At 42.3% G+C, this 27,429-nt stretch overlaps 1 protein-coding gene across 18 annotated transcripts in view; it reads right to left on the bottom strand.

Moving 5' to 3' along the window:
• ankhd1 (ankyrin repeat and KH domain containing 1) overlaps nt 1-27,429 on the bottom strand; it is a 193,796-nt gene that overhangs the window by 104,031 nt on the left and 62,336 nt on the right. For 12 of the 18 annotated variants that reach the window (XM_070878322.1, XM_070878319.1, XM_070878327.1 and 9 more), the window contains exon 3: nt 12,390-12,413. The exons of the other annotated variants lie outside the window; for them this stretch is intronic. In XM_070878322.1, the coding sequence (XP_070734423.1) occupies nt 12,390-12,413 (24 nt within the window). The remainder of the gene's footprint in view (nt 1-12,389; nt 12,414-27,429) is intronic. 18 annotated transcript variants of the gene reach the window in all.

Consider the following 27,429-nt stretch of genomic DNA (forward strand, 5'->3'; position numbering starts at 1 on the left):
GGGAGAAGAGATAAGAGAGAAGGGGGGGGAGAAGAAGAAAGAAGAAGGGGGGGGAGAAGAAGAAAGAAGAAGGGGGGGGGAGAAGAAGAAAGAAGAAGGGGGGGGGAGAAGAAGAAAGAAGAGGGGGGGAGAAGAAGAAAGAAGAAGGGGGGGAGAAGAAGAAAGAAGAAGGGGGGGGAAGAGAAAGAAGAAGGGGGGGGAAGAAGAAAGAAGAAGGGGGGAAGAAGAAGGACGGGGGGGGAAAGAGAGAAGGACGGGGGGGGGGAAGAGAGAAGGACGGGGGGGGGGGGAAGAGAAGGACGGGGGGGGGGGGAAGAGAAGGACGGGGGGGGGGAAGAGAAGACGGGGGGGGAAGAGAAGGACGGGGGGGGGGGAAGAGAAGGACGGGGAAGAGAAGGACGGGGGGGGGGGGGGGAAGAGAAGGACGGGGGGGGGGGGAAGAGAAGGACGGGGGGGGGGGGAAGAGAAGGACGGGGGGGGGGAAGAGAAGGACGGGGGGGGGGGGAAGAGAAGGACGGGGGGGGGGGGGGGGGGGAAGAGAAGGACGGGGGGGGGGGGGGGAATAGATGTAGATGGAGGGGGGGGAGGAAAGATGGAGGGGGGGAGGAAGGAAGATGGAGGGGGGGGGGGAAAGAGATGGAGGGGGGGGGAAGAAGATGGAGGGGGGAGGAAGATGGAGGGGGGAGGAAGGAAGATGGAGGGGGGGAGGAAGGAAGATGGAGGGGGGGAGGAAGGAAGATGGAGGGGGGGAGGAAGGAAGATGGAGGGGGGGAGGAAGGAAGATGGAGGGGGGAGGAAGGAAGATGGAGGGGGGGAGGAAGGAAGATGGAGGGGGGGGAGGAAGGAAGATGGAGGGGGGGGGAGGAAGGAAGATGGAGGGGGGGAGGAAGGAAGATGGAGGGGGGGGGAGGAAGGAAGATGGAGGGGGGGGAGGAAGGAAGATGGAGGGGGGGAGGAAGGAAGATGGAGGGGGGGAGGAAGGAAGATGGAGGGGGGGAGGAAGGAAGATGGAGGGGGGGAGGAAGGAAGATGGAGGGGGGGAGGAAGGAAGATGGAGGGGGGGAGGAAGGAAGATGGAGGGGGGGAGGAAGGAAGATGGAGGGGGGAGGAAGGAAGATGGAGGGGGGGAGGAAGGAAGATGGAGGGGGGGAGGAAGGAAGATGGAGGGGGGGAGGAAGGAAGATGGAGGGGGGGGAGGAAGGAAGATGGAGGGGGAGGAAGGAAGATGGAGGGGGGAGGAAGGAAGATGGAGGGGGGGAGGAAGGAAGATGGAGGGGGGGAGGAAGGAAGATGGAGGGGGGGGAGGAAGGAAGATGGAGGGGGGGGGAGGAAGGAAGATGGAGGGGGGAGGAAGGAAGATGGAGGGGGGGGGAGGAGGGAAGATGGAGGGGGGGGGAGGAGGAGAGGGAGAGGGGGGGGAGGAGAAGGAGAGGGGGGGGGAGGAAGGAAGATGGAGGGGGGGAGGAAGGAAGATGGAGGGGGGGGAGGAAGGAAGATGGAGGGGGGAGGAAGGAAGATGGAGGGGGGAGGAAGGAAGATGGAGGGGGGGGAGGAGGGAAGATGGAGGGGGTGGGAGGAGGGAAGATGGAGGGGGGGGGAGGAGGGAAGATGGAGGGGGGGGGAGGAGGGAAGATGGAGGGGGGGGGAGGAGGAGAGGGAGAGGGGGGGGGGAGGAGAAGGAGAGGGGGGGGGGGGGGAAAGAGAGGAGAGCGGTGGTCGGGTCGCCAGGGAAGTGGGGAGCGGAGTTCGGAGCGCCCGGGGGGGGCTGAGCTTTATCCACGCAGCCCCAGTGAGGCCATTCGCCCAGGGCTAGGGGATGCGTGCTTCGGGCCCCTCCCACAGTTTTGGGCGCCTGGAGCTACTGCCAATGCAAGTCCACTGTAGCGCGCATGTGCAGAGGTCGCGGCACTGTTTTCAGCGCAGGGACCTGGCTCCGTCCCCCACAGCTCATGCTGCGCCGCGCCCAGCTCCAGAGGACCTGCAGGGAGCCGGATAATAGGTGAGTTTTTTTTAGGCGCACTTTGTGGCGCGAAAAACGGTCGTCCAAGTGCGGGCTGCGCCATTCTAGGCGTGGCCCGAAACTTGGGCCCATAGTCTCAGAATATTATGAGATGAGGAAAAATGTCTTCACTCAGAGGATGATGAATCTTTGCAATTCTCTACCCAGAGGACTGTGGCGGCTCAGTCGTTGAGTATATTAAAGACAAAGATAGATAGATTTTTGGATATTAAGGAAATCAAGGGATATGGGGATAGTGCAGGAAAGTGGAGTTGAGGTAGAAGATCAGCCATGTTCTTATTGAATGGCGGAGCAGGCTCGCACGGCCAAATGGCCTACTCCTGCGCCCAATTCTTATGTTCTTATAGTGATTACCAAGAGAAGAATGAGACTTCATGGGCTAGAAGTGGCGTGATGGGACCAAAAGCATTATTGGGATGTGTATTCAAAGTAAACAAATGTTACTTTATTATTCCCAGCAAAACTCTCAGCCAATTGAACATAAAAAAAGACTTACATTTTTGGAGTCAGGTAGATGAGACACCACAGCCTTCACCCAAACACACTGATAAATTAATAGATCTTAAACTAAACATTCTTAGGTGATGGAACAAGTCTAATGATGCAGAACAGCAGCCTTTGGACAGACCCTTTCCACCACATGTACTAAAAATAAAATAAGATACCCATGTAAAGTAAAACATGCCAGTCCTTTTAAAATGACAGAACACCGTACAAGTTATCATTTGACAAAGTATCAATCGTGTGAGTAAACTCCACGCTGCAGTAAGCAAATAAAACCGAGCATTTACAGACAAAGAACAAACTTCTTCCACGATCTCAGGACGTACCAAAACACTTCACACAGCCAACAAAATAGTTTTGAAGTAGCCACTGTTGTAATGCAGCAGGCAATTTGCACACCGCTCTAACAAACAGCAATGAGAATATGACCAGATAATCTGTTAGTTGAGGGATAAATATTGGCCAAGAGAACTCTCCTGCTTTTCTTCAAAATAGTGCCATGGGATTTTTTACATCCACTTGAGGGGGTAGACAGGTCCTTGATTTAACATCTCAGCCAAAACACGTGCAGAACAGGCTTGAAAGGTGCAATGGCCTACTCCTGTTTCTATGTTCCCGCAGTACTACACTGAGCTGTCAGCCTCGATTATGTGCTCAGATCTTTGACTCACAGGCAAAGCCACACCCAACATGCTATCAAGCTTTGGGCATCACCGAACTCAGTCAACAAATTAACAAAATTCTGCCCAGAAAAGACATCTACAGAATTCTTGGCTCTGATGTAATCCAACCTCCAAACAGGATTTATTTTGGGGAGGGGGGGGGGGGGGGTGGGGGGGAGATGGAGAAGAGGGAAGAGTTTCAGGGTGCATAAACCAGGGAGGTCAATCAGTTTGCAAAGCTCATTAACCTCTAATTCACTTAAGGGAAAGGGGAAAGCTTCAATTCCCTTTTTCTCTTCCCACCAACCCAGCCACAAGAAATTTAGTGAGGACTGGCTTTAGACTTTTCTATTTTAATACTCTCCATTCAAGTTTCCGCCAATGTACAAAACTACATGTGGTGTCTGAATATACAGCACCTTCTGCTTAACATTTTTTCCTGAACACCCAAAAAGTATCCCACAGTACATGGAGATAAAAAGCATGCATGAGACAGCTTGAAGACAATTTTTCTTATAACTTAAGTTTACCAATAGGTATAAATGCCACTTAGGATTTTCATTTGTACTCGAAAAAACATTGAGCACAAGAAGTTTCCACAGGAACAAAAACAATTATGCAAGTTATGTCAGTCAAGGTCAGAATTAAATTGCACCACTCCCTTCAAACTTTATAGTGTGCATACAAAATGGACCATGCAGCATCACGATGACAAAAAAGATCAGAAAATAATGCAGTGCATAATCTAGTTGCCTAAAATCAGCTTGCAATTATAGTATGGGCAGTCCAAAGCTTTATTGTGGCAGTTTTTACCAAGATGATTGCTTGTATGGCATATTAGTTACACTAGTTTTAGTTACAGAATGCAAATTGTCAGTGCAGCCCTGAATCTCAACACAATGATATAACCAGGACATGAGCAAAACTAGCGACAAATGATCAGTTCTGTGCTATCTACTGAAAATGGGTCGCAAAAAAGTTTAGGACAGCTGCAGTGAATTATGTACCAGCACTGGTAAAACCACCACAATCCAGCTTGGATCCTGTCAAATTCAGCATCATTCACAGCACAACAACTTGCATTTATTTAACACTTTAATGTCCCAAGGTACCTCACAGGTGTATTCTGAAATAAAACGGAGGTCAAGCCAAAGGAGGAGATATTAGGAAGGGTGATACAAAGTTTGGTCAAAGAGGTGAGTATTAAGCAAGACGTTAAAAAAGGTAGGGAAGTGGAAAGGCAGAGGGATTTAGGAAAATAATTCCAGAACGCGGAGGCGAGATGGGTGAAGGCACGGCCGACGGTGATGCACAAAAGGCCAGGGTTGGAGGAATGTCAAGTTCGGAAAGGTTTGAGGGAGCGGGGGGGGGGGGAGGAGGGAGGTGTAGAACCGCCAAAGGTTAGTGTGGGGCCAGGCCATGAAAGAATTTAAATACGAATGAGAAATTATAATTGGAGGCGTACGGGTATCAATCAATCCATTTCAAACTAGATCTTTCTGGCATGGACATCTCTTTTTCTTCATTAGATCTACCAGATGGGCCATTGTATAGTACTATAACTTTCAATGCTGCTATCCAAACATAACTGTAATAAACAGTCAACTGAAGCTGTTCTCAGGCTTGAAGTAACTTGGCAAAAAATGCAGCAACATTCTGCTACTTCCATAAATAGATAATCTCAGCAGTGAAAATAACAACTTGTATTTATATAGCGCCTTTAACGTAGTAAAATGTCCCAATGCACTTCACATGTGTTACAAGGCAAAACAGATAAATTTGACACTGAGCCACAAAAGCGGATGACCAAAAGCTTGGATAAAGAGGTAGGTTTTAAAGAGCGTCCTAAAGGAGGAAAGAGGTAGAGAGGGGGAGAGGTTTAGGGAGGAAGTTCCAGAGCTTAGGACCCAAACAGCTGAAGGCATGGCCACCGATGGTTGAGCAATTATAATGAGGGATGTTCAAGGAGTGCAGACATCTTGTGGGGTTGTGAGGCTGAAAAAGATTACAGAGATAGGGAGGGGCAAGGCCATGGAATGATTTGTAAAAAGGATGAGAATTTTGAAAAATCGAGGCATTGTTTAACCTGGAGCCAACGTAGGTCAGAAAGCACATGGGTGATGGGTGATTGGGACTTGGTGCAAGTTGCGACACGGGCTGCTGAGTTTTGGATGACCTCAAATTTATGTAGTGTAGAATGTGGGAGGCCAGGCAGGAGTGAGTTGGAGTAGTCAAGTCTAAAGGTAACAAAGGCATGACTGAGGGTTTCAGCAGCAGAAGAACTGAGGCAGGCAATGTTACAGAGGTGGAAAAAGGCAGTTTTAGTTATGCCGCGGATATGCGGCTGGAAACTCATTTCAGGGTCAAATATGACACCTAGGTTTCGAACAGTCTTGTTCACCCTGATTGATGCTAGGAAGAGGGATGGAGTCAGTGGTTCGGGAACGCAATTTGTGCGGGAACCAAAAGTAATGGCTTTGGTCTTCCCAATATTTAATTGGAGAAAATTCCTGCTCATCCAGTACTGGATGTCAGACAAGCAGTCTGACAATAATTTAGAGACCATGGAGGGGTCAAGAAAAGTGGAGGAGTGGTAGAGTTGGGCGTCATTAGCGTACATGTGGAAACTGACTTCGTGTTTTTGATGATATCGCCAAGGGGCAGCATATAGGGGAGAAATAAGAGGGGGCCAAGGATAGATCCTTGTGGGATACCAGAGGTAACTATGCAGGAGTGGGAAGAGAAGCCATTGCAGGAGATTTTCTGGCTATGATTAGATAGATAAGAATGGAACTAGACGAGTGCTGTCCCACCCAGCTGGACGATGGTGGAGAGGCGTTGGAAGAGGATGGAGTGGTCAACTGTGCAAAGGCTGCAGACAGGTCCAGGAGGACAGAGTGGGATAGTTTGCCTTTGTCACACTCACAAAGGATGTCATTTGTGACTTTGATGAATTTGTGGCAGGGGCGAAAACCAGATTGAAGGGATTCAAACATTGAATTTATGGAAAGATGGTCACGGATTTTGGAGGTGACAACACATTCAAGTACTTTAGACAGGAAAGGGAGGGTGGAGATGGGGTGATAGCTAGCAAGCAAAGTGGGATCAAGGGTTGGTTTTTTGAGGAAAGGCGTGATGACAACAGGTTTGAAGGAGAGGGGGAACAGTACCTGAGGAGAAAGAACCATTAACAATGTCGGCTAACATGAGAGCCAAAAAAGGAAGTTGGGTGGTCAGCAGTTTAATGGGAATAGGGTCAAGAGAGCAGGAAGTGGTCTCATGGACAAGATGAGCTTGGAGAGATCAAGAGGGGAGATCAAAGAGAAACTAGAGAAAGATGAGAGTTTAGGGCGAGGGCAGGTGGGAGTGTCAGATGAAGTTTGGCCCTGTGGGCTAGGTGAAGGAAGGGAACTCACAGAGGCAACTGATCGGATGGCTTCAATCTTTGAGACAAAGTCGTCCATGAGCTCCTCAAATTAACATCCTCAAAGCAAATTAACATCTAGTTCTAGACCTGAAACAATACCAAATCCAATGTTTCTACTGCCTACTCATGCAATGTCAAAAATGATTATGGATTACAAATCAATTCATTTTCTTTTATATTAGAACTCAAAGGGTGGAGCAAACCATTGAATAAAATTATTAGTTTCATTAGATTTCACTCAGTACTCAGTCTAAAAGCAGTATTTTGATCAATTTACTCATTACTTGTTTAGAGCGACAGAATCATAACCCATTAGCATTGTAAATACTACAAAGATCAATTTTGCAGTGTTATGACTATGCACTAACACATTCCTGGCTTCAGATCCCATTTAGCAAGTTGGGAGGATCAGAAATAGCATAACATTGTCTATTTGCCTGTTGGCCCCAAGTGGTGAGGTAACTTTACCAAAACAGATTTCTAATTTTGTAATGGTTGCAGCAGCTGAGAGTCAGACACAAAAGTAACCTCCCACTGGACGATTCAAAATGCTGTTTAGGAAAAGGTGGTGTACCAGCCCTCGAGTTCTAACTAATACTAAAAAGAACTTTCAGGATGATGAACATACCCACAATTAGAATGCATTAAAAAGATGAATTATGAGCAATGCTCAATTTATACAGAACTATTTTACATACTACTTATAGTCAATGAAAATACTCAATGACAACTCTCAGAATTTATTGCATTTATATGCAAGGGAGGAATATGCTAAACATTTTCTGTTCATGAATTTACGTCAGGAAAACCCTGCACTGAGAGTAGCTGTGAGCAGATGCAAGGAGTTTACAGCTTTTCAAACTAAACCACCATAAAGCTATCTGGGATCAAAAAATGGCCGTTTGCAAAAAATCTCAATTTCAACCAAGCAATCTTTGTAACCCCAAAACAAAGGAATTAATTCCACGTCTAGCACAGTTGCTGGGTCAACTGAAGTTTGAGTTTAATTTTCTGCTTCAGAGCACACTGGACAAATGAAGATTCAAGGCGTTTCTACCCTAAAATTGATACCTATTATCTGCATCAAACGATCCCAGTACAGCTTTGGACACTTGAATTATAAAAATTCCTCCATTGTGCCCAACCTGTCTTAACTCCAAACATCCCAGGTATAAAAATGTCCTTACATCCCATGAGAGAAAAATGTCTTCTTTACTTCCCTCCCCACAAACAGGTGGACTGTTTCCAGATCTGAACCCAATCTTCGATTACTGACATTTTTAGCTACAAGACAAAATTAATCCCAATAGGAATGTGGAGGTATGGGTATGCGCTTGAGCTAAAACAAGTTATGGATACAAAACAGTTTTCTGACATTACCGTTTTAAATGACAGTAAACACTGTTGGTATCCATTTAGAGATATTTCTAGGGTAGCCCATTCGTGATGGTTCAGTGAATTTATCCCACGAGTGCCTGTGGCACAGTCACCCTGGTTCCCAGGTTCCATTCCCACTGTTCTGAGTCAGCTGATCCCAGCCAGGGCAGCAGAATGGTGCCAAAATTAAACTCAGTATCCCTGGGTTGGAGAAGGGAACATCAGTCAGGTTTCCCAATGCTGATTACTGTACAAGAACTCCTGCTGGAAATGCGCATGTATCAACGCCAGGATAGATAGTTCATGAGATTTCCCTGCAGCCATGTAACCTGAAGCACTACACATCAAGGATGACTGGCAGCAATGGAACCATAACCACAAGACGTTAATACAAAGATGAGAAATTGGCAAGAAAGCATTCTTTTAAAAAAAAACAGGATAATTTATAGTTGGCAAAGTTTAAAAATGTGAAAAGGATATTTCAGATCATCTTTTAAAATTGCATTACACTTGGATAGATGATAAATAACTGGACACAAGTACCAGAAAATAGTTTAGTTTTAAGTTTACTAAGTTGACATCAATATTACCTTTCAAAATATTGACAATTGCATTTTACTACATCTGATCTAATTTGTGAATTTCCATTAATTTTACATTTTTTGATAAATAATTTTATTTGTTTGTTGACTGTTAGCAAGAGACCAACAGCATTTGTACTTTCTATTCCCACTGAAAATACCATGAGAACATGTGGATGATGCTTTTTCAGTCTGCTCAAGATCTCAATGGGAGGATATAGAACCATACAATTTTACATCACAGGGGCAGCCTTATGGGCCATTAGTGTGGTCTTAGCTAAATTAATCCAAAACTAATCCCTGCTGTCCTCCCCCATAGGCTTGTATCTACCCCGGCTTCAAATATTTAGCAAATTTCCCTTTAAAAAGAAGCATTTGTCTGCCTCAACACCACCTGTGGCAAAAAAGCTGATCGAATTCAAAAGGACATAGCTGCACGGTTGGGTCAGCGTCAGGTGGTGAGGGAACCAATAGGAAGCAACCTACTTCACCTCATGCTTACCAACCTACCAGTGACAGACACACCTCTCCATGAGAGCACTCCCTAAAGTGACAACCACACAGCATGGTCGTTGTGAAGACAAATGTCTCGTCTCCACAGGAGTAGTTCTGGGTAGTGCAGCACTACCACCATGCTAAGTGGAACAGACTAAGGACAGATCTAAACTTGGCATCCAGGAGCACTGCACATCAGCGGAATGGTTTATCACTGCAACCAGTAACCTCATGGCCCAGCACATCATTTGCTCCTTGAGCACCATCAAGCCAGTTTTTTTTTTTAAATCAAATTGTTAACACCTCATCACTGACTCGACAATCAAACAAAAGTGTCTCTCTCTTCACGATCAAAACTTTTTATAATTTTAAATACATCTATTAAATCTCATCAGCCTTCTCTGCTCTAGTGGAAATAATCCCAGTATCTCAAACCTCTCTTCATAACTATAGCTTCCCCATCACTGACATTACCTTGGTGAATCTATGTTGTACACACTATGCTATGCCTTTAATGTCTTTCCTAGAATTTGTGGGGGGGGGGGTGCTGGAGAACCTCAAAACTGCACAGTACTGTGGTTCAACCAGTGTTTTGTATAAACTCATCACTACTTCTTTATTCTTGTGCTCTATGCTTCACTCAAAATTCTGTAGGGTTGCTTTCATGGCTTTATCTGCCTATGCACTCACTTTCAGGCAATTATGTATTTGAAACCTTTAGATACATTCATCTACATCATTCAGTGCCTTTCATTAATTGTATACTTCCATTCCTTATATGGAAGAAAGAAAAATGGAACATGTATCTTTGCTGTCTTCGGGACACCCCAAAGAGCTACACAACCAAAGTAGTACTTTTGAAGTGTAATCACTGTTGTAATATAGGGAAACATGGCAGCCAACATGTGCAGTCTTAGGAATTATATTTGCGAGTGTGTGAAAACTATAGGTGATTTATCACCACTTGTTACTGAGGGATTGTTTCCCTAGTAATATTTTAGGGAGGAAAGGTCGAGTGTGATTAGAATACATTTTTTCATTATTAGCTTATATTTTTGCCCATTCCTTTGAATTTTTTTTCCCTTTCCCAATCATTTTATTGGAAGGCAGAAGCAGGGAATAAAATTAAAGGTTAAACCAAACAACAATTTGGATCTGGAGTGGATAGCTGATAAAAATAAAATCTTAAAAGAAATGTAACTACGAATTAACAGCATGAAAAGTTAACAATCTTCAATTTATATTTTCACCAGGCTCTTCCATTGAGCCCTTTGTAGGTCCATTTAATTCTGCAAAATGGAGACATCAGGCAAAAGAACCAGTGCAGTTAGAATGCAAGAAATAGAAGCAGGAGTAGACCATTTGGCCCCTCGAGCCTGCTCCACCATTCAAGATCATGGTTGATCAGTCCTTCTCATAGGTATTCATTAAACTGCTGACACTCTCTGAACAGACCTGCTATTTTCATCCTTCAGCAAAAAAAACACTGGGGCAAGGGGAAGGAGAGATAGAATTAATCTCCAAACAGGCCAACCTCACCAACACCCATGATAAACAACATACTGCAAGAGGATACTTTGCAACACTTGGCATACATTCTCCGGCCACGCTTTAAAAGAACAAAATGCAATGCAGAGCTCCAAGAGCATGTATTGTAACTTTTGGATTGATGGGTCTGTACATGCCTCTTAAAAAAAGTACTTAGCCAGAATGTTAGGTGGACCATCAACAAAATGTAAAAGAAGTTGTTGTTTTCTTTGTCAAATAAATAAATTCTATAGTTCAAAAATGGTAACTGGCAGAGCTCTCATTAAACAGGTACTTAAAATGACACTATTCTACAGGTATTAAAACAGTTCAACTGGTAACTGTGCCTAGTGTCCTGCAAAACACTAATGCTTGATGGCCTCTGATTCAAATCCTGGAATGCTGTTTTCTTTATACCAACATTTAGTGACTACTGCAATAATCTTCAGCCATATAGTTACAATTGTGTGTGTCAGAGTTGTCCAGCCTCAAATCTGTCTGTCCCAGCTGAAATAAAATTTGCTTCAAATTATCAAGTAGTCTCGAGTCAGATGACAATGCATCAGCATTGGTGGACTGTAGAGATGTGTGGATTACTCAGATTGAATCACGTCACTGATAACCACTAAAGGTTTACACACATAAAAGGAACTAAATAATCAGGTCAGTAATAATAAACTATACCAGTCCAGTGACGAGAGAGAAAAAAAGTTTATTCATTTGATCAGTAACAGTATCCAATTTAAAAGGATCCGCCTAGTTTTATTCATGGCGCACAAGTGTTAGTGTAGATTATATTGCTCACTAAGGAAAACTGACAAAAATGCCAACCAGTGAAAAAGAAAAAAAAATAACGCATTAAGTGAAAAAGGTACAGACAGGAAGAGAAAATACTTCATAAATTATGAAATTAAAATAAACTCAGGCATTTGCACTCCATTTTTGTTTTCAAAAAGGCATGCTTCAGCAAACACATAACTAATTTAAATTAAATAGTCCTACCATAAAGGCATATTTAGGAAAGCATAATTCATACCTAACCCACCATGCCACAGAAACAATTCAAACACTTACACCTCAAGGAACCATTACATTTTGAAATGTTTTAAGGTTTTATAATGCTACCTAACAAGTTAGAGCTTTGACCAAAGTATCTACAGCACAAGCCATTGAAAAATTAATCTTTTTTTAAAATCACGGAGTCAAAACATGCGATACATGGTAAATCCTTAAGCTCCAATCACAAGTGTTTTTTTTCTAAAAGCATGGTCTTAAGATAATTGCATCAAGCAGACAGATTATCTTGCTTGCTGTTCAACTAAAAGAAAGTAACATGCATTTTATATCAAGTCAAATGTTTTTGAACATCATGGTACACCAAAACAGTGTGTAATATGCAGTGTCATAGAACCTCCTCCAATATTATCTCAAATCATTCATCCAGGAAGTCAAAAAATTCTGCCACTATCCGGATATTTGTGATCAAAGTTGAAAACTACAAGAGGAATATGAAATGAAGGAATTAACTTCCATATTAAAAAGATGACTAAAGATGTTACCTCAAACTTGAAAATAGCTTGGCTATAAAAGCACATGCTACTAGTAACTCATTGCTTATATTTCTTGAATTTAGAATTGGAATGTACTTCGCATACTGTTTTGAATGCCATTAAACATGCAACAGAAAACGAATGCACTGGGGGCAAAAATATAAAACTATAAAACCACCATCTTCACACAAACAGCAAACACAAAAATCAAGGCAATGGGCAAACAGACCATAAATATACACATACCATATATCTCTTCCCATTCTGAATCTTCAGGAGGAGAGGAAAAAGAAAAAAAATAAGTAGAATGACTTCATATATTTAACCTGAACTCCTTACTTTAGAAAATATGTAGTGCAGAAGAATGTGTACACACTGAAAAAACAAAGCAAGAATCTGGTTCTCACCTTTCAGAAAAACAAGCTGCTACTCTTTCACTAAAGGGGCATTCAGCTTAAGACCAATATTGTTCCATTTTGGGGCTGGTTTGGGAGCAATACAGGTGTGCAAAATCTATCAATTTTGAAACGTTTATCTCTACAGCACTACAATAATACATCATTCTGATTATTCTGTATGCTTAACACACGTCATAGCATATGCGCTCCGATTTAGCTCTACAATGCCATCATTAATACTTCCTCCACCTGGCAATCAGATTGCTCCAAGATCAAATCTTCCATTTTAGTCAAATTACAGAAGGTATTTTTTTCTGAAACCTTAGTTTTGCCAGCTTTTGACTGTTCATTCAGAAGAAAAAGATTTTTAAAATGGCTTGACTGATTTAGAGAAACTTAGTGCTCATGAAACTAAAATAGCAAAAATTTGCAAAAATAAGTACTCAAATTTAAACCAATGTATCAGCCACACTCCAGTACATCACATCATTTGTCTATAACAAATTAGATCAAATTTGTTTAAAAAGTACTGATCATACACAGTAATCTTGAGGAACAAAGCTAAGTGGCCGTGAGATGATTTTAATAAAGTTCAAAGTTGTTTTTTTTTCCCCAATATGTACAGAAAAAAAGTTAGTGCAGTCCTACCTGTTTCAAATAAAACAGGGAAAACACCAATGGCCAATTACAGTACATCTTTAATATGATGGAAACTAACCATTTCAGAGTTCCAAAGCAAATATATTTAGATGGATACAAGGTTTAGATTTTAAAACTTAGAAGACGTAAAGTAATGGTTTTGTAAATGTTGTAACTGTACCATAAGCAGATTCAAACAATGCTGGCAATGGATAACGGTGAAAATCTTGCGTTCTCAGGGTTTGAGAGATTCAGAAACAAATCAGGACTAATGAAAAACATACGTCTCATGGCTATCAGAAATGTGAATTGGCATGACATTTTCCCAGCTTATCTCACCCCCTCCTCCCCAACTGTTTGAGCAATAAACTTCTGAACCATTTAACTAAAAACTTAAATATATACTTATATTAACAGTAATTCTCCAAGAACAATGGAATTCAACAGATTACCCAAAGGGACAATGAAGACGAGAACCAATTTTCTCTTACATTTTATTCTTGGTGATATTGGATTTGTTCCTGTGAAGCAGAATCTTTTCGTCATGGAGCTTCTTCAAATATTCAATAAGCAACTATTGAATCTTGTATAAATCATTGAATGAAAAAGGCCATATAACTCAAAAGTTATGAAGTCTATTTTAACGTGGAATAAGTTATGTTCCCCAGACAACCAATAGTTGCCATTTACTTAAAAGCTCAATAATGTTTTTTTGGAAAAAGCCTTTTAATTTTAAACTTGTTTGGATTATAGACTTAAAGACCAGAAATTTATCTAGCCTATGCAACTGCATAATTGCTGGCCTTACATGGCCAACATATGCCTAAAATAAACATGGGTAAGATTGGAATTACATGCTTATGTATTCACTCATGTCTGAAGTGTGCTAAATTCACAAATGTTGAAACTCTTTCCCTCTCTTCACTTCCCCTAAAGTGTTAGATGATGCATTTCCTTTTAGTTAGGTCTTCCTCATTTTTGAAATGGGATATCATAATTGCCAAAAAGGATCATTTATCAAAAAGATAAGCCTTATGGGATGAACATCTCCTACTCTGCTACAAAAGACCGCATTCTGGACCACACCTATATTCTTTTTCTAGAAGAGGCAAAATAGAGAAACCAAGAGCAGATTATAAGTGCTGGCTGGGAGAAAGCTCCTCATGTAGAAGCTGCATTTCTTTCAAAGGGTACCTTCTCTAAGGCAGGCAAGTCTTCCTCAATCAATCTCCACACCAAACAGAAGTATACCAAAAATTGTGAAAAAGGGCTTACATCTTCAGAGCAGCTTGGTGGGTTGCAGCACCAAAGCAGACTATTTGAACAGTTAATGAAATAATGCATATTACTCCAAACCACTACCTGGCAGAGAATAATTCTCCAAGTGAACCCAAGAGTTGGTTACTGTACAAGTAGAATGAGTACCAACTTTCCAGAATTACCAAACATCTTTCATCAAATATGGCTGAACTACATCAAGCACTACTGGGCCACATTCTCTGCAAATACCTCCCACTACTCGAGGATCAGCCTGGAGAGAAAATAATCTCTCCCCCTCCCCCAGTCTCTGCTGCACTACCAGAAGTATCCTTAAACTCCTCTTCTTGCCCCCTCAATTTTTACTTAATCTGTTCAGCTGCCGTCCCATCCTCCACTTGCCTGCCAAACCAAGCCTTCCCCAGGCCCTCCCTCGAACCTTCATCTCTCTAATTTCTTTCCCACCTCGAACTCAACTTGTCCACAAGACCCAAACCCCGCTTCCGTTTAGTGTTATGAGCTTCAAAGTATTTTGGAGCGTCACCACAGCCCACTATTAAAACCCCAACACCCCTAAGCCAGTATATTTGAATCCTGTTCTATTAGTTGCAAGATTCATTCCTGTGCAAGGACTAATGCTTCATAGATTTTCTACTACCATCCTTCAAACCTTTCTCTACTCCTACCCAACAATAGAGCCTCAATGTGACAGTGCTTCTTTTCTGTGCAATGGGGAGGTGGGGCAGAGGACATAAAAGGGCCAGGTTTAAGCCCATCCTGAAGGAATGCAACACAAGCATGAAATTACAATAGCCTGCTTGGTCCATTCCATGCCATTCAAAAAATCATGGATTCTCTCACTACATCATATTTATCTCCTGAGGGAGTTGACATGGGTAAAAACTCAAAAATTATGAAGACAGACTTCAGAAATTAAGAATGACATGTCCAATAAATCATCCATGTAGGTCCTACTACGTAGATCCTAGAATGTTTGAAGACCAGGCCCTCAAAACTGTCACCAAGCTCATGGTGTACAGGGTCGTGGTGATACCCGCCCTCCTGTATGGCTCAGAAACATGGACCATGTACAGTAGACACCGCAAGTCGCTGGAGAAATACCGCCAACGATGTCTCCGCAAGATCCTACAAATCCCCTGGGAGGACAGACGCACCAACGTTAGCGTTCTCTTCCAGGCCAACATCCCCAATATTGAAGCACTGACCACACTTGATCAGCTCCGCTGGGCAGGCCACATAGTTCGCATGCCAGACACGAGACTCGCAAAGCACGCGCTCTACTCGAAACTCGTCCATGGCAAATGAGCCAAAGGTGGGCAGTGGAAACATTACAAGGATACCCTCAAAGCCTCCCGGATAAAGTGCGACATCCCCACTGACACCTGGGAGTCCCTGGCCAAAGACCGCCCTAAGTGGAGGAAGTGCATCCGGGAGGGCACTGAGCTAGAGTCTAGTCGCCGAGAGCATGCAGAAAACAAGCGCAGGCAGCAGGAGCGTGCGGCAAACCAGACTCTTCGCCCACCCTTTCCTTCAACCACTGTTTGTCCCACCTGTGACAGAGACTGTGGTTCTCGTATTGGACTGCACAGCCACCTAAGAACTCATGCTAAGAGTGGAAGCAAGTCTTCCTCGATTCCAAGGGACTGCCTATGATGATGACGACTTTTAAATCCACTAAGCCCATTCAGCAAGCCACCTTTGACAACCTCTTTAAAACTTACTTTGACTCAATTTTCACCACCCCTTCTCAGGCTCAATGTCCCTTTTCCTTAGGCCCCTTACACAGCACCGTGGGACATTTGAATACATTAAAAAAGGTACATACATAAATGCAAGTTGCTGTTAATCAATCTCCTTTAAATGATAGTCACCAAATAATATAGCTGTACATGAGATTATATGTTGGTCTTTATTTGTTTGCAAACAATGTAAAATAGACCAACTTCCTAATCATTGCCTTTACTCTCCTCTTCTCTTGTCCATTATCACCATGTGTTTTTTTTAAAAACTATTGTCAAGACCATTTTCAATCCAAGCAGCTAACTTACAATCAATCCAATTAGAGGCATTTTATCAGTATCCAATTACAGCCTTCAACTAAGTCTCAGCTGCAAATTTTGTTACCTCCTCAAAGAACTCCAGTAGAATCTTAAAGCATGATGAATTGCTTCGAAAATATTAATGGTCCACCTCAAGTGGCATTGCTATCATAGACTGCTCTATACGGTGCAAACTAGGAAATGAAACAAGGGGAGGTGAACTGGGTATATTGGAAGCTAGAACAGGATGCAAGAGACAAGTTGAATCAGATATACAGCAACCAGAGTATTCTATAACCTGCCAACTGAAAGCAGCAAAGTCTGGGGCCTGAGGCAGGCAGAGGCATTCCTGGGTTGAGGTTGGGAAACGAGGCTTTGCTGTGACTGGGATGGCAGCATATGAAAATCAACAACGCAAAGCAGAGTAGGCACATACAGTAGCCTAAACATACTTATCGAAAGATGTATTACTACCTATGTTTTTCTTATTTAAACAAGCCATAAGAAAAGCCAATGCGCTCATAAGACACTTTGTTTAGAGTTCTCATGGCATGAGTCTCCTGGAACTGACTGTGAAAGACATAGCCCATATATTATATATTTATACTCTTGTAGAACAAAGAAGTTACTACACGGGAGGCTGCCATTTGGCCCAATGTACCTTGTACACCACCAGCTTTTTAACTGAAATTATTCAAATCCCATTTCTGTGTCTCTTCTCTACCACTTTTTGTTCTTCTGCTCACTGATCAAATTACTGTGTAATTTTACTACATTACAACAGTGACTACACTTCAAAAATACTTCATTGGTGAGGTGCTTCAGGGCATTTTGAGATTGTGAAAGGCACAATTTAAATACAAGTTATTTTCTTCTTTAACAGTTTTAATCACCTAATTAGCTGCTTGCAGCAAACCATTCCATGTTCCAATATCAAAATCTGGGCAAAGTTGTTCCAATATCCTCCTTCTGGTAACAATCTCGAGTCTGTGGCGCTATCAATTCACCCAAAAATTAAAATAATTGATTATCCTCAAAACCTTTTATATTTTGAAAATCTCTTTATACAGGTAGTGCTGTGAATCAGACTGTCAATACTTCTCCTTTCTCTTTCAAAATACAAACCGTAGAAAAGTAAGACAGCCATCACCTTAAAAGGTAGTATGAAAAACGCAATTATAAAATCAAGAATAAGCTTGAAAGTACGAGTTACCCTAGATTTATTTTCTATTTCTACATTGAGCAAACTGATTCAAACCATCAGAAAACAAGCTCTGCAATGTTGAATAGGGCCTGCTTCACTTATCATGTAACGTGAATATATAAGATTTGAAATTAACTTCTAAACTAGTTATTTATGAATCAACCTCAAAGAACAAGCACACAGTAAATATAGTGTACATTTTGTATATATGCCTCATGCATCAAATAAATTCAGCTTTCCCCCCGGTTTACAGAAAATGCTGGCATTACAGTTTATGTATAGGTTTTCACTTAAATTGCCACTAAAACATTCAGTGCTTGTAAAATCAGTGCATATGATTCACTTTACTTGACAATACAGTACCTCCAATTAGGTGCACTTATTAATTTTAAATTAATTTTCAAAACATCTTTCCAGTGTTTTCTAGAAGCACACATCCTAAAAATTCTAAAGGGAATGTTCCTTTTCATGAGAAAAGTCATAGTATTTCTAGTCAGTCATGTGCTAGGTTTGAGGATATTCATAGCAGGATGGGCAACTTAATAAAATGAGAGCAAGGTGAACCATTGCTGCCTTACATCTTGGAACCAATATTATGGATAAAAAGTGTATTCGCTTATAGGAAAACAGATTACATTATTGACAAATAAAGATGCCAGAATAGAGACCCTCGGCCTTTTACCTGCCATTGCAGGATTGTCAGAGGGCAATACCAGGATTGTTGGCCCACATGAGTGGTTGGAGTATCGGTGCAGAAAGGAAAAGCTCACCCACGTGGACAATTGGTGAATATTTTCAAGTGAAAGCAAGCCTTTCAGAGATGATGATCTGAATTAGTAGAAAGCTGAGAGATTGACCCAAAATATTGAGAAGGGAGTGTAGCTCTGAAATATTTAATGGTTATTGAGAGAGGCAATACTGAACAGCAGGAAGTGTTAATTGACCGGGTGTCAACCTTGGCTCAGTGGTAGCACTTTCAACTGAGTTAAAAGGTTGCAGGTTCAAGTCCCACTTGAAATTTGAGCATATAATCTAGGCTGATATTCCACTGCAGTACTGAGGGAGAGCTGCAACATTGGAGAAGTAGTCTGTCAGGTAGACGTTAAATCACAGGTGACACATCTACCCTCAGATGGAATCAAAAGATCCCATGGTACTTTTCAAAGTTCAGTCAGTGTCATGCCAACATTTACCTCTCAAGCAACATCACAAAAACAAGGATTGTCTGGTCATTTCTCTCATTAATGCTTGTGGGACCTTGTGCTCAAATTGACTGCTGTGTTTCCAGACAACAATGACTACATTTCAAATGTACTTAATTGGCTATGAAGTGCTTTGGGACATCTTGAAATTGTGCAAGGTGCTATGTAAATAATAGTTCTTTCTTTATTGCTTTTTATAGACCCCAGGTTAGGGTGCTGACCAGAATGATGTACTTTGTAAAAAAAACTACAGAACAATGCAGTGAATGTGTAATTGGGGAATGTTAACAAATTATTAAGTGGTCTGATAGGGGTCAGCCAAATATTGAGGGCTGTGGATAATAATAATTACCTTGCATGAAACACAAAAAGTTAGTATGCAGATACAGCAAGTAATCAGGAAGGAAAATGGAATGTTGGCCTTTATTGCAAGGGGGATGGAGTATAAAAGCAGGGAAGTCTTGCTACAGGGTATTGGCGAGACCACACCTAGAGTACTGCATATAGTTTTGGTCTCATTTAAGGAGGAATATACTTGCATTGGAGCTGGTTCAGAGAAGGTTCACTAGGTTGATTCCTGAGATGATGGGGTTGACTTGTGAAGAACGATTGGGCCTATACTCATTGGAGTTTAGATGAGAGGTGATCTTATTGAAACATAAGATACTGAGGGGGCTCAACAAGGTAGATGCAGAGAATATGTTTCCACTTGTGGGGGAATCTAGAACTAGGGGGCATAGTTTCAGAATAAGGGGTCGCCTATTTCGAACTGAGATGAGGAGGAATTTCTTCTCGGTCGTAAATCTGTGGAATTCTCTGCCCCAGAGAGCTGTGGAGGCTGGGTCATTGTAAGGTGGAGATAGACACATCTTTGAACGATTAAGGGAGTGAAGGGTTATGGGGAGCGGGCAGGGAAGTGGAGCTGAGCCCAAGATCAGATCAGCCATGATCTTATTAAATGGTGCAGCAGGCGCAAGGGGCCAAATGGCCTACTCCTGTTCCTATTTCTTATGTTCTTATTACATCTCATGCTGCATGTTAGAGGGAATACTGGGGGGAAAAAAATCATTGATGATCTTTAGCAGTGATCCAGAGATGTTTGGTCAAATTACTACTAGAGATAATTTAATTTTAGCGCAATATTTCAGGAGAGCTAAATTTGCAAGAATGAGAGAAAACTTGTGAGATAGATTGGATTAGGTAATAACTGCAGTTCACATGACAAATGGAATACTTTCAGAATTACATCATAATCTATTCTTCTCATAACTTTGAAGACCTCAATCAGTTTCTTTGAAGTCTGTTTCTCCATTGAAAAAAGCCCCATACCTTGAGCCTATCCTGATAACCAAGAGCTGAGACTTGGTGTTCATCTGGCAGCCCTCCCATCAGCTTTCTCCAGAGGCGAGGGGACCAAAATTAGCACCACACTCAATATAGCCTTTTAATGGGCAAGTACTATATATCTAGTTTAATATTTAACTATCCTGACAAACACCTTAAAACCTTATTCACTTTCTTTACGGCTTTGCAGCACTGGTCATAAATGTTTAATGTTTTCAAGCAAACCCCAGGTCCCTTTCCAGCGCAGCAGCCTTAAGCAAGTCATCTTGAATGGTATACACATACTTGGAATTACCAGAAGCGGTACTGCATCTATCCACAACATCTGCCACACCGATAAACCTAATGCCTGTACTCCCAATGGCTTCATCCAAATCAATGATAAAGACGGCAAAGAGCAATGGTCCTAAAATGAATCCCTGTGCGTCTGCATTAGTGGCAAGGCTCCACAGAGTTGCTACCATTAATAACCACTTTCTGCCTATGTAAATGCAACAATTCACCTTCCAGCTTAAAACTTGACTTCTAATCCATTGGATACAATCTTATTTAACAGTCATCTGTGCAACACTTCATCAAAGGTCTTTTGCAAAATCAAGATGCATGCTAGCTTTCGGATTAACTTCATCCACAGGCACCCATCACTGAAGATCCCAGAGATCTGAAGCCTGGCTTGTTTTGCAAGACCACTTTACTAAACTTCACAGTATTAGTACCATTTCTGCTTCAATCTGCAAATCTGAACTAGGTTCAGATATCCTTGTTGTATAGACTGTTATAAGTTTAATAATTGAAGAACAAACACCGAAGAATCTGATTTCTATGCCTACATGTTCTTGAAATGCTCTATTTATATCAAGAGCAGTTGGGCAAGGCCGACATCAACGACGAGGTCCAACACCACCTCCAGTGTGCCAGCACAGCCATTGGTCACCTGAGGAAGAGAGTGCTCGACGACCAGGACCTCAAATCTGGCTTATGGTTTACAGGGCAGTAATGATACCCGCTATCCTGTATGGCTGAGACATGGACTATGTAAGCAGGTACCTCAAAAAGCACTGAAGTACCACCAACGCTGCCTCCGCAAGATCCTGTAAATCCACTGGGAGGATAGACGCACCGTCAGTGTTTACACTCAGGCCAACGCCCCCAGCATCGAGGCACTGACCACCACTCGACCAGCTCCATTGGGTGGGCCACATCGTCCGCATGCCTGACACAAGACTCCCTAAGCAAGCTCTCTACTCGGAACTCCTACACGGCAAGCGAGCCCCAGGTGGGCAGAGGAAACATTTCAAGGACACCCTCAAAGCCTTTTTGATAAAATGCAACATCCCCACCGGCACCTGGGAATCCCTGGCCCAAGACTGCCCAAAATGGAGGAGCAGCATCTGGGAGGGCACTGAGCACCTCAAGTCTGGTCACCGAGAGCATGCAGAAATCAAGCGCAGACAGCGGAAGGAGTGTGCGGCAAACCAGGCTCCCCACTCATCCTTTCCTACAACCACTGCCTGCCCCACCTGAGAGACAATAATTCCCACATTGGACTGTGCAGCCACCTGAACTCACTTTTAGAGTGGAAGCAAGTCTTCCTCGATTTGGAGGGACTGCCTATGATGATGATAAGAATTGTAGCTACTTCTAACTTTTATGAATTAGCTTTCCTCTCACATACCTAGTCTTGGCAGCAAGGGGGGGGGGGGGGGGGGGTGGGGGGAGAAATTAACCCTGTCAAGGATGCAAATATTGCACTAAGGCCTGGAGGTTAGTGTTTCAGAAGAATGAGTAGGCTGTCAAATATACTTTTACCACAATCAATTGGATTAATTAGCATCTTTCTCTAGAATCAAATGTCTGATACTGAGTTTACAAAAAGGCTCAACAGAGAATCTCCTACTGGTCCTAATATAAACAAAGTTCATCAACTTATAACTAAAGTGCGGTGCAATATTATTTTAACTTACACCTTAAAAAGGTTAGCTTAATCTCTGCTCATCTTGCCCAAGCTTTTCAAACAAAGACCTAGACCAGACTTCCACTGTCGTTTAATCTTTTGTAAAGAATGGGAAGAGAAACATGCTGAGGAAAATATTGAATTGCCTGGAACAGTACAATACCCCAGTATTGCTGCTTCAGCCATCAATGCCAGAGGTGCCACTAATCTTATTTAGCACATGGGTATCAATAACCTGTAGGAAAAAATGTGCATCAAAATTGTCTAATAGGGTTCTTGTGTGAAACTTAATTCATCACTTCAAATTGTTCCCGCCACCAATATTTTATACCGGTGTTATACAATTCATAACAAACTCAGACAAACCCAGGTTTAAAAGCACAAAATCTAACTCTACTGCTGGTTGTTTCTCTACAATTCAAGTAGATATTTTATATGCCCATCATAATACTTTACTGAAATCTTGATGAAAAATAGCTAGTTTGCCTTAGTGAAAATTCCACAAACCATTAAAATCCTAGTGAGAAAACTGCATTTCATGGCAATTTCAAATTTAAAGTTGGTTCACTTCCTTAAAAAGCTGCAGAAAGTTACATTGCAAAGTCTCAACTGACTGAGCAAGGCAGGCAGGTTGATAAGTGTTGGGTAGGTCTTGAAGCTTGTGCTAATTTTAAACTGCTGTAATTGGAGCCTGGCTTATAAACTATGAATGCCCAGACAAAGCAATAGACCACTCGATATAGATTTCTCCTTCCCTTAGAAGTGGTAGCAGTGATGGAAAAAACAGTAAGTATGCAGCAAATATATCAGATATATTATACTCCCGAGACAGGATTTATATCCCAGTGGGCTGACTTGTGTGGAATAGTTGATTGTAATGTGTTGTTTGCACCATATGTACAAACTAAGCTGATAAAAGCAGATAATTCCGTTTTTTGAAAATGGATTTAAAGATACACAATTATTTTTCAGCATGGTTCTAGTTTGACTGTAGAATACATGGTGACCAACTTTTATAATTTGTGTGTTTCCAATGTTTATATTTAGAAATTTAAGTTTCAATAGAAAAGTAGCTCAAAATTAGAATGTCACACAAATACAGGGGGAAAAAAAAAAATCAAGGAAAACAGTGCATATTATGTATAAAAAAACCCTGGAAAATACCAAAAGCATTACATTAGTGGAAAGTTGTTGACTGTATGTATAAGGATGCAGATTAACATCGCAGGATCAATTTTTTTTAAGTTATAAATTTTACATGCTAACTAATACCAATCACAAGAATTAGCCCGTGCCAGTCTACAACTTGACATCCAGACTTCAGCTGACAAGTGCAAGTGAAATTTACACCAGATAATGGCCATTCTGAACAAGAGAAAGTTGAGCCATTTCCCCTCAACTTTCTTTTCAATTCAATCTTGGGGAATGGTTTTGCTAGCATAGCCAGCATTTCTTGCCCATCCATAGTTGCCCCCAAGAAGGTGGTGGTATGCCGCCTTCTTGAACCGCTGCAGTCCATGTGGTGAAGGTACTCCCAAAGCGGTTAGGTAGGGAGTTCCAGGATCTTGACCCAGCGATGACGAAGGAATGGTGATATATGTCCAAGTCAAACTGATGTGTGACTTGTGATGGGGAATTTGGAGACGATTGTGTTCTGATGCACCTGCTGCCCATATCCTTCTAGAGGGTGGAGGTTGCGGGTTTCAGAGGTGCTGTCGAAGAATCTTGACGAATTGCTGTAGTGTGTCCTGTAGATAGTGAACACTGCAGCACTAAAGAACATGGATGTTTAAGATGGTGTATGGGCTGCCAATCAAGCCGATTACTTTGTCCGGGATGGTGTTGAGGTTCTTGAGTGTTGTTGAAGCTGCAATCATCCAGGCAAGTGGAGTGTATTCCATTACACTCCTGACTTGTGCCTTGTAGATGGCGGAGTGGCTTTGGCAGGCAGGTGAGCCACTCGCCACAGAATACAACAACAGCTTGCATTTATATAGTGCCTTTAATGTAGTAAAACGTCCCAAGGCTCTTTGCAAGAGCATTATCAAACAAAATTTGAGACTGAGCCACACGAGGAGCTATCAGGACAAATAGTTATGTTTTAAGGAGCGTCTCAAAGAAGGAGATAGGTAGAAAGGCGGAGAGGTTTAGGGAGGGCATTACAGAGCTTAGGGTCTAGACAGCTGAAACCACACCTGCCAATGGTGGAGCGATTAAAATATGGGATGCGCAAGACATCTGAATTGGAGGAGCGTAGAGATTTCAAAGGCTTTTAGGGTAGGAGGAGATTAGAAAGATAGGGAGGGGTGCAACCATGGAGCATTTGAAAACAAAGATGATCAATTTTAAATGGAGGCGTTGCAGAACTAGAAGCCAATGTAAGTCAGTGAGCAGAGGTGATGGATGAACGAACGAAACTTGGTGAGAGTTAGCATATAGGCAGCAGAATTTTAGATGAGCTCAAGTTTATGGACCAGCATTGGAATATCCAGTCTAGAGGAAACAAAGGGATGGATAAGGGTTTCAAGCAGCACGAGCTTATGCAGGGGCAGAATAGAGTGATGTTCCTAATGTGCACGTAGGTAGCCTTGGTGATGAAGCAGCTATGTGATCAGAAGCTCATCATATGACACCAAGATTGCAAACAGTCTGGTTCAGTCTCAGGAGTCGTCGATAGCTAAGTAACAGAGTTGTGGCGGGTACCTAAGACAATGGCTATCTATCCTTGACCCCCAATATTTAGTTGGAAGAAATTTCTGCTCATCCAGTACTGGATGGCAGACATGCAGTTTGACAAATCAGACAGTGGAAGGGTTAAGAGGGGTGATGCTGAGCGTCGTCAGCAAACCTGACGTTGCATTTTCATACATCGAAGGGCAGCATGTAGATAAGAAATAGGAGGGGGATCAAGGATAGATTTTTGGGGAACCATTGCAGGTAATTCTCGGGCTACAACTGGATAGACAAGAATGGAACCAGGCAAGGATTATCCCACCCAGTTGGACGAAGAAAGACATTGAAGGAGGATGGTGTGGTCAACCGTGTCGAAGGCTGCAGATAAGGTTGAGGAGAAACAGTTTACTACGGTCACTCAGGGTGTCATTTGTAACTTTGCCTCTGGCCATTTCAGTACTGTGGAAGGGGTGAAAACCTGATCGGAGGGATTCAAACATGGAACTGCAGGAAAGATGGGCACAGATTTGGGAGGCGACAGCGCATTTAAACACTTGAGAGAAAAGAGGGGTTGCTTAATACCCAGCTTCTGACATGCTCTAGTCGCCACGACATTTATGTAGCTTTTGAAGATGGTTGCGAACACTTGCGTTTTCTTTTGCACTCGTGTGCTGGACTCCACCAACATTGACCATAGGGATACTCATGGAGGCTCCTCCTTCCTTTAGTTGGTGAATTGTGTACCACCATTGCCAACTTCCCCACCATCAGGATCTTGAAGGTCACCATTGACCAGAAGCTGAACTCGACTAACCATAACACCACCACTGCTGCAGGAGAAAGGCAGAGTCTGTGGCTCAACCCCTAACCATCAAAACCTCTTCACCATCTACAGGACTGTGATGGAATACCCACTACTTTCCTGTTTAGGTACAGCTACAAGAATACTCAAGAAGCTTATATCAGATATCGAGAGCTCAATATTGCAGAAAGCCTGGAAGAGTACAGAAAATGTAGGAGTGAAATTAAGGAAATTAGGAAAGCAAAAAGCGGGCATGACCAAATAACAGCAAGTAGAATCAAAGAAAACCCAAAGATGTTTCATAATTACGTAGAGCAAGAGGATAACTAAGGAAAGAGTCGGGCTTATTAGGGACCAAAATGATATGTGTGGAAGCGGAGGATGTGGGATAGGTACTTAATGAACACTTTGTGGCTGTCTTCACAAAAGGGGACGATGCCGATGTTGAAGTTAAGGAGAAAGATAGTGAAATATTAGATGGGATAAATATAGAGAGAGGGGAAGTATTAAGGGGTTTAGCATCTTTGAAAGTAGATAAATCACAAGGACCGGATGAAATATATCCTAGGCTATTAAAAGCAGCAAGGGAGGAAATTGCAGAGGCTCTGACCATCATTTTCCAATCCTCCCCGGTGACAGGAATGATGCTAGTGAATTGGAGAACTGCTAACGTTGTACTATTGTTTAAAAAGGGAGGAAGGGATAAACCAAGTAAATACAGGCCAGTTAGTTTCTCAGTGCTGGGCAAATTATTGGAATCAATTCTGAGGTACAACATTTCATTTAGAACGACACAGATTAATCAAGGACAGTCAGCATGGATTTGTTAAGGGAAGGTCGTGTCTGACTAACTTGATTGAATTTTTTGAGGTGGTAACAAGGTGGGTCGATGAGGGCAGTGTGTTTGATGTAGTCTACATTGATTTTAGCAAGGCTTTTGACAGGTCCCACATGGCAGGCTGATCAAAAAGTAAAAGCCCAAGGGAGAGTGGCAAATTGGATCCAAATTTGGCTCAGTGGCAGGAAGCAAAGTGTAATGGTGGACAGATGTTTTTGCGACTGGAAGGCTGTTCCCAGTGGAGTTCCACGGGGCTCAGTACTCAGTCCCTTGCTTTTTATAGTATATATTAATGATTTAGGCTTAAATGTAGGGAGAATAAAGAAATTTGCAGATGATACAAAAATTGGCCGCGTGATTGACAGCGAGAAGAGCTTTTGACTGTAGGAAGATATCAATGAACGGGTCAGTTGGACAGAAAAGTGGAAAATGGAATTCAATCCGGAAAAGTGTGAGGTAATGCATTTGAGGAGGGGCAAGGGAATACACAATAAATGGGAGGAACAGAGGGACCTTGGAGTGTATGTCCACAGATCCTTAAAGGTAGAACAGATCGATAAGGTAGTTATAGCAAGGCATAAGGAATGCTTTTCTTTATTAGCCAAGGCATAAAATATAAAAACAGGGAAATTATTCTAGAACTGTATAAAACACTAGTTAGGCCACAGTTCAAGTACAGCATACAGTTCTGGTCACTACATTAAAGGAAAGATGCAATTGCACTGGAGAGGATGCAGAGGAGATTTACGAGGATGTTGCCAGGACTGAAGAATTTTAGCTATGAGGAAAAATTGGATAGGCTGGGGTTGTTTTCTTTGGAACAGAGGAGGCCGAGGGGAGATTTAATTGAGGTGTATAAAATTATGAGGGGCCTAGACAGAGTGGATAGGAAGGACCTGTTTCCCTTAGCAAAGG

Source organism: Pristiophorus japonicus, chromosome 4, assembly GCF_044704955.1.
Source record: "Pristiophorus japonicus isolate sPriJap1 chromosome 4, sPriJap1.hap1, whole genome shotgun sequence".
NCBI classification, from domain to species: Eukaryota; Metazoa; Chordata; class Chondrichthyes; family Pristiophoridae; genus Pristiophorus; species Pristiophorus japonicus.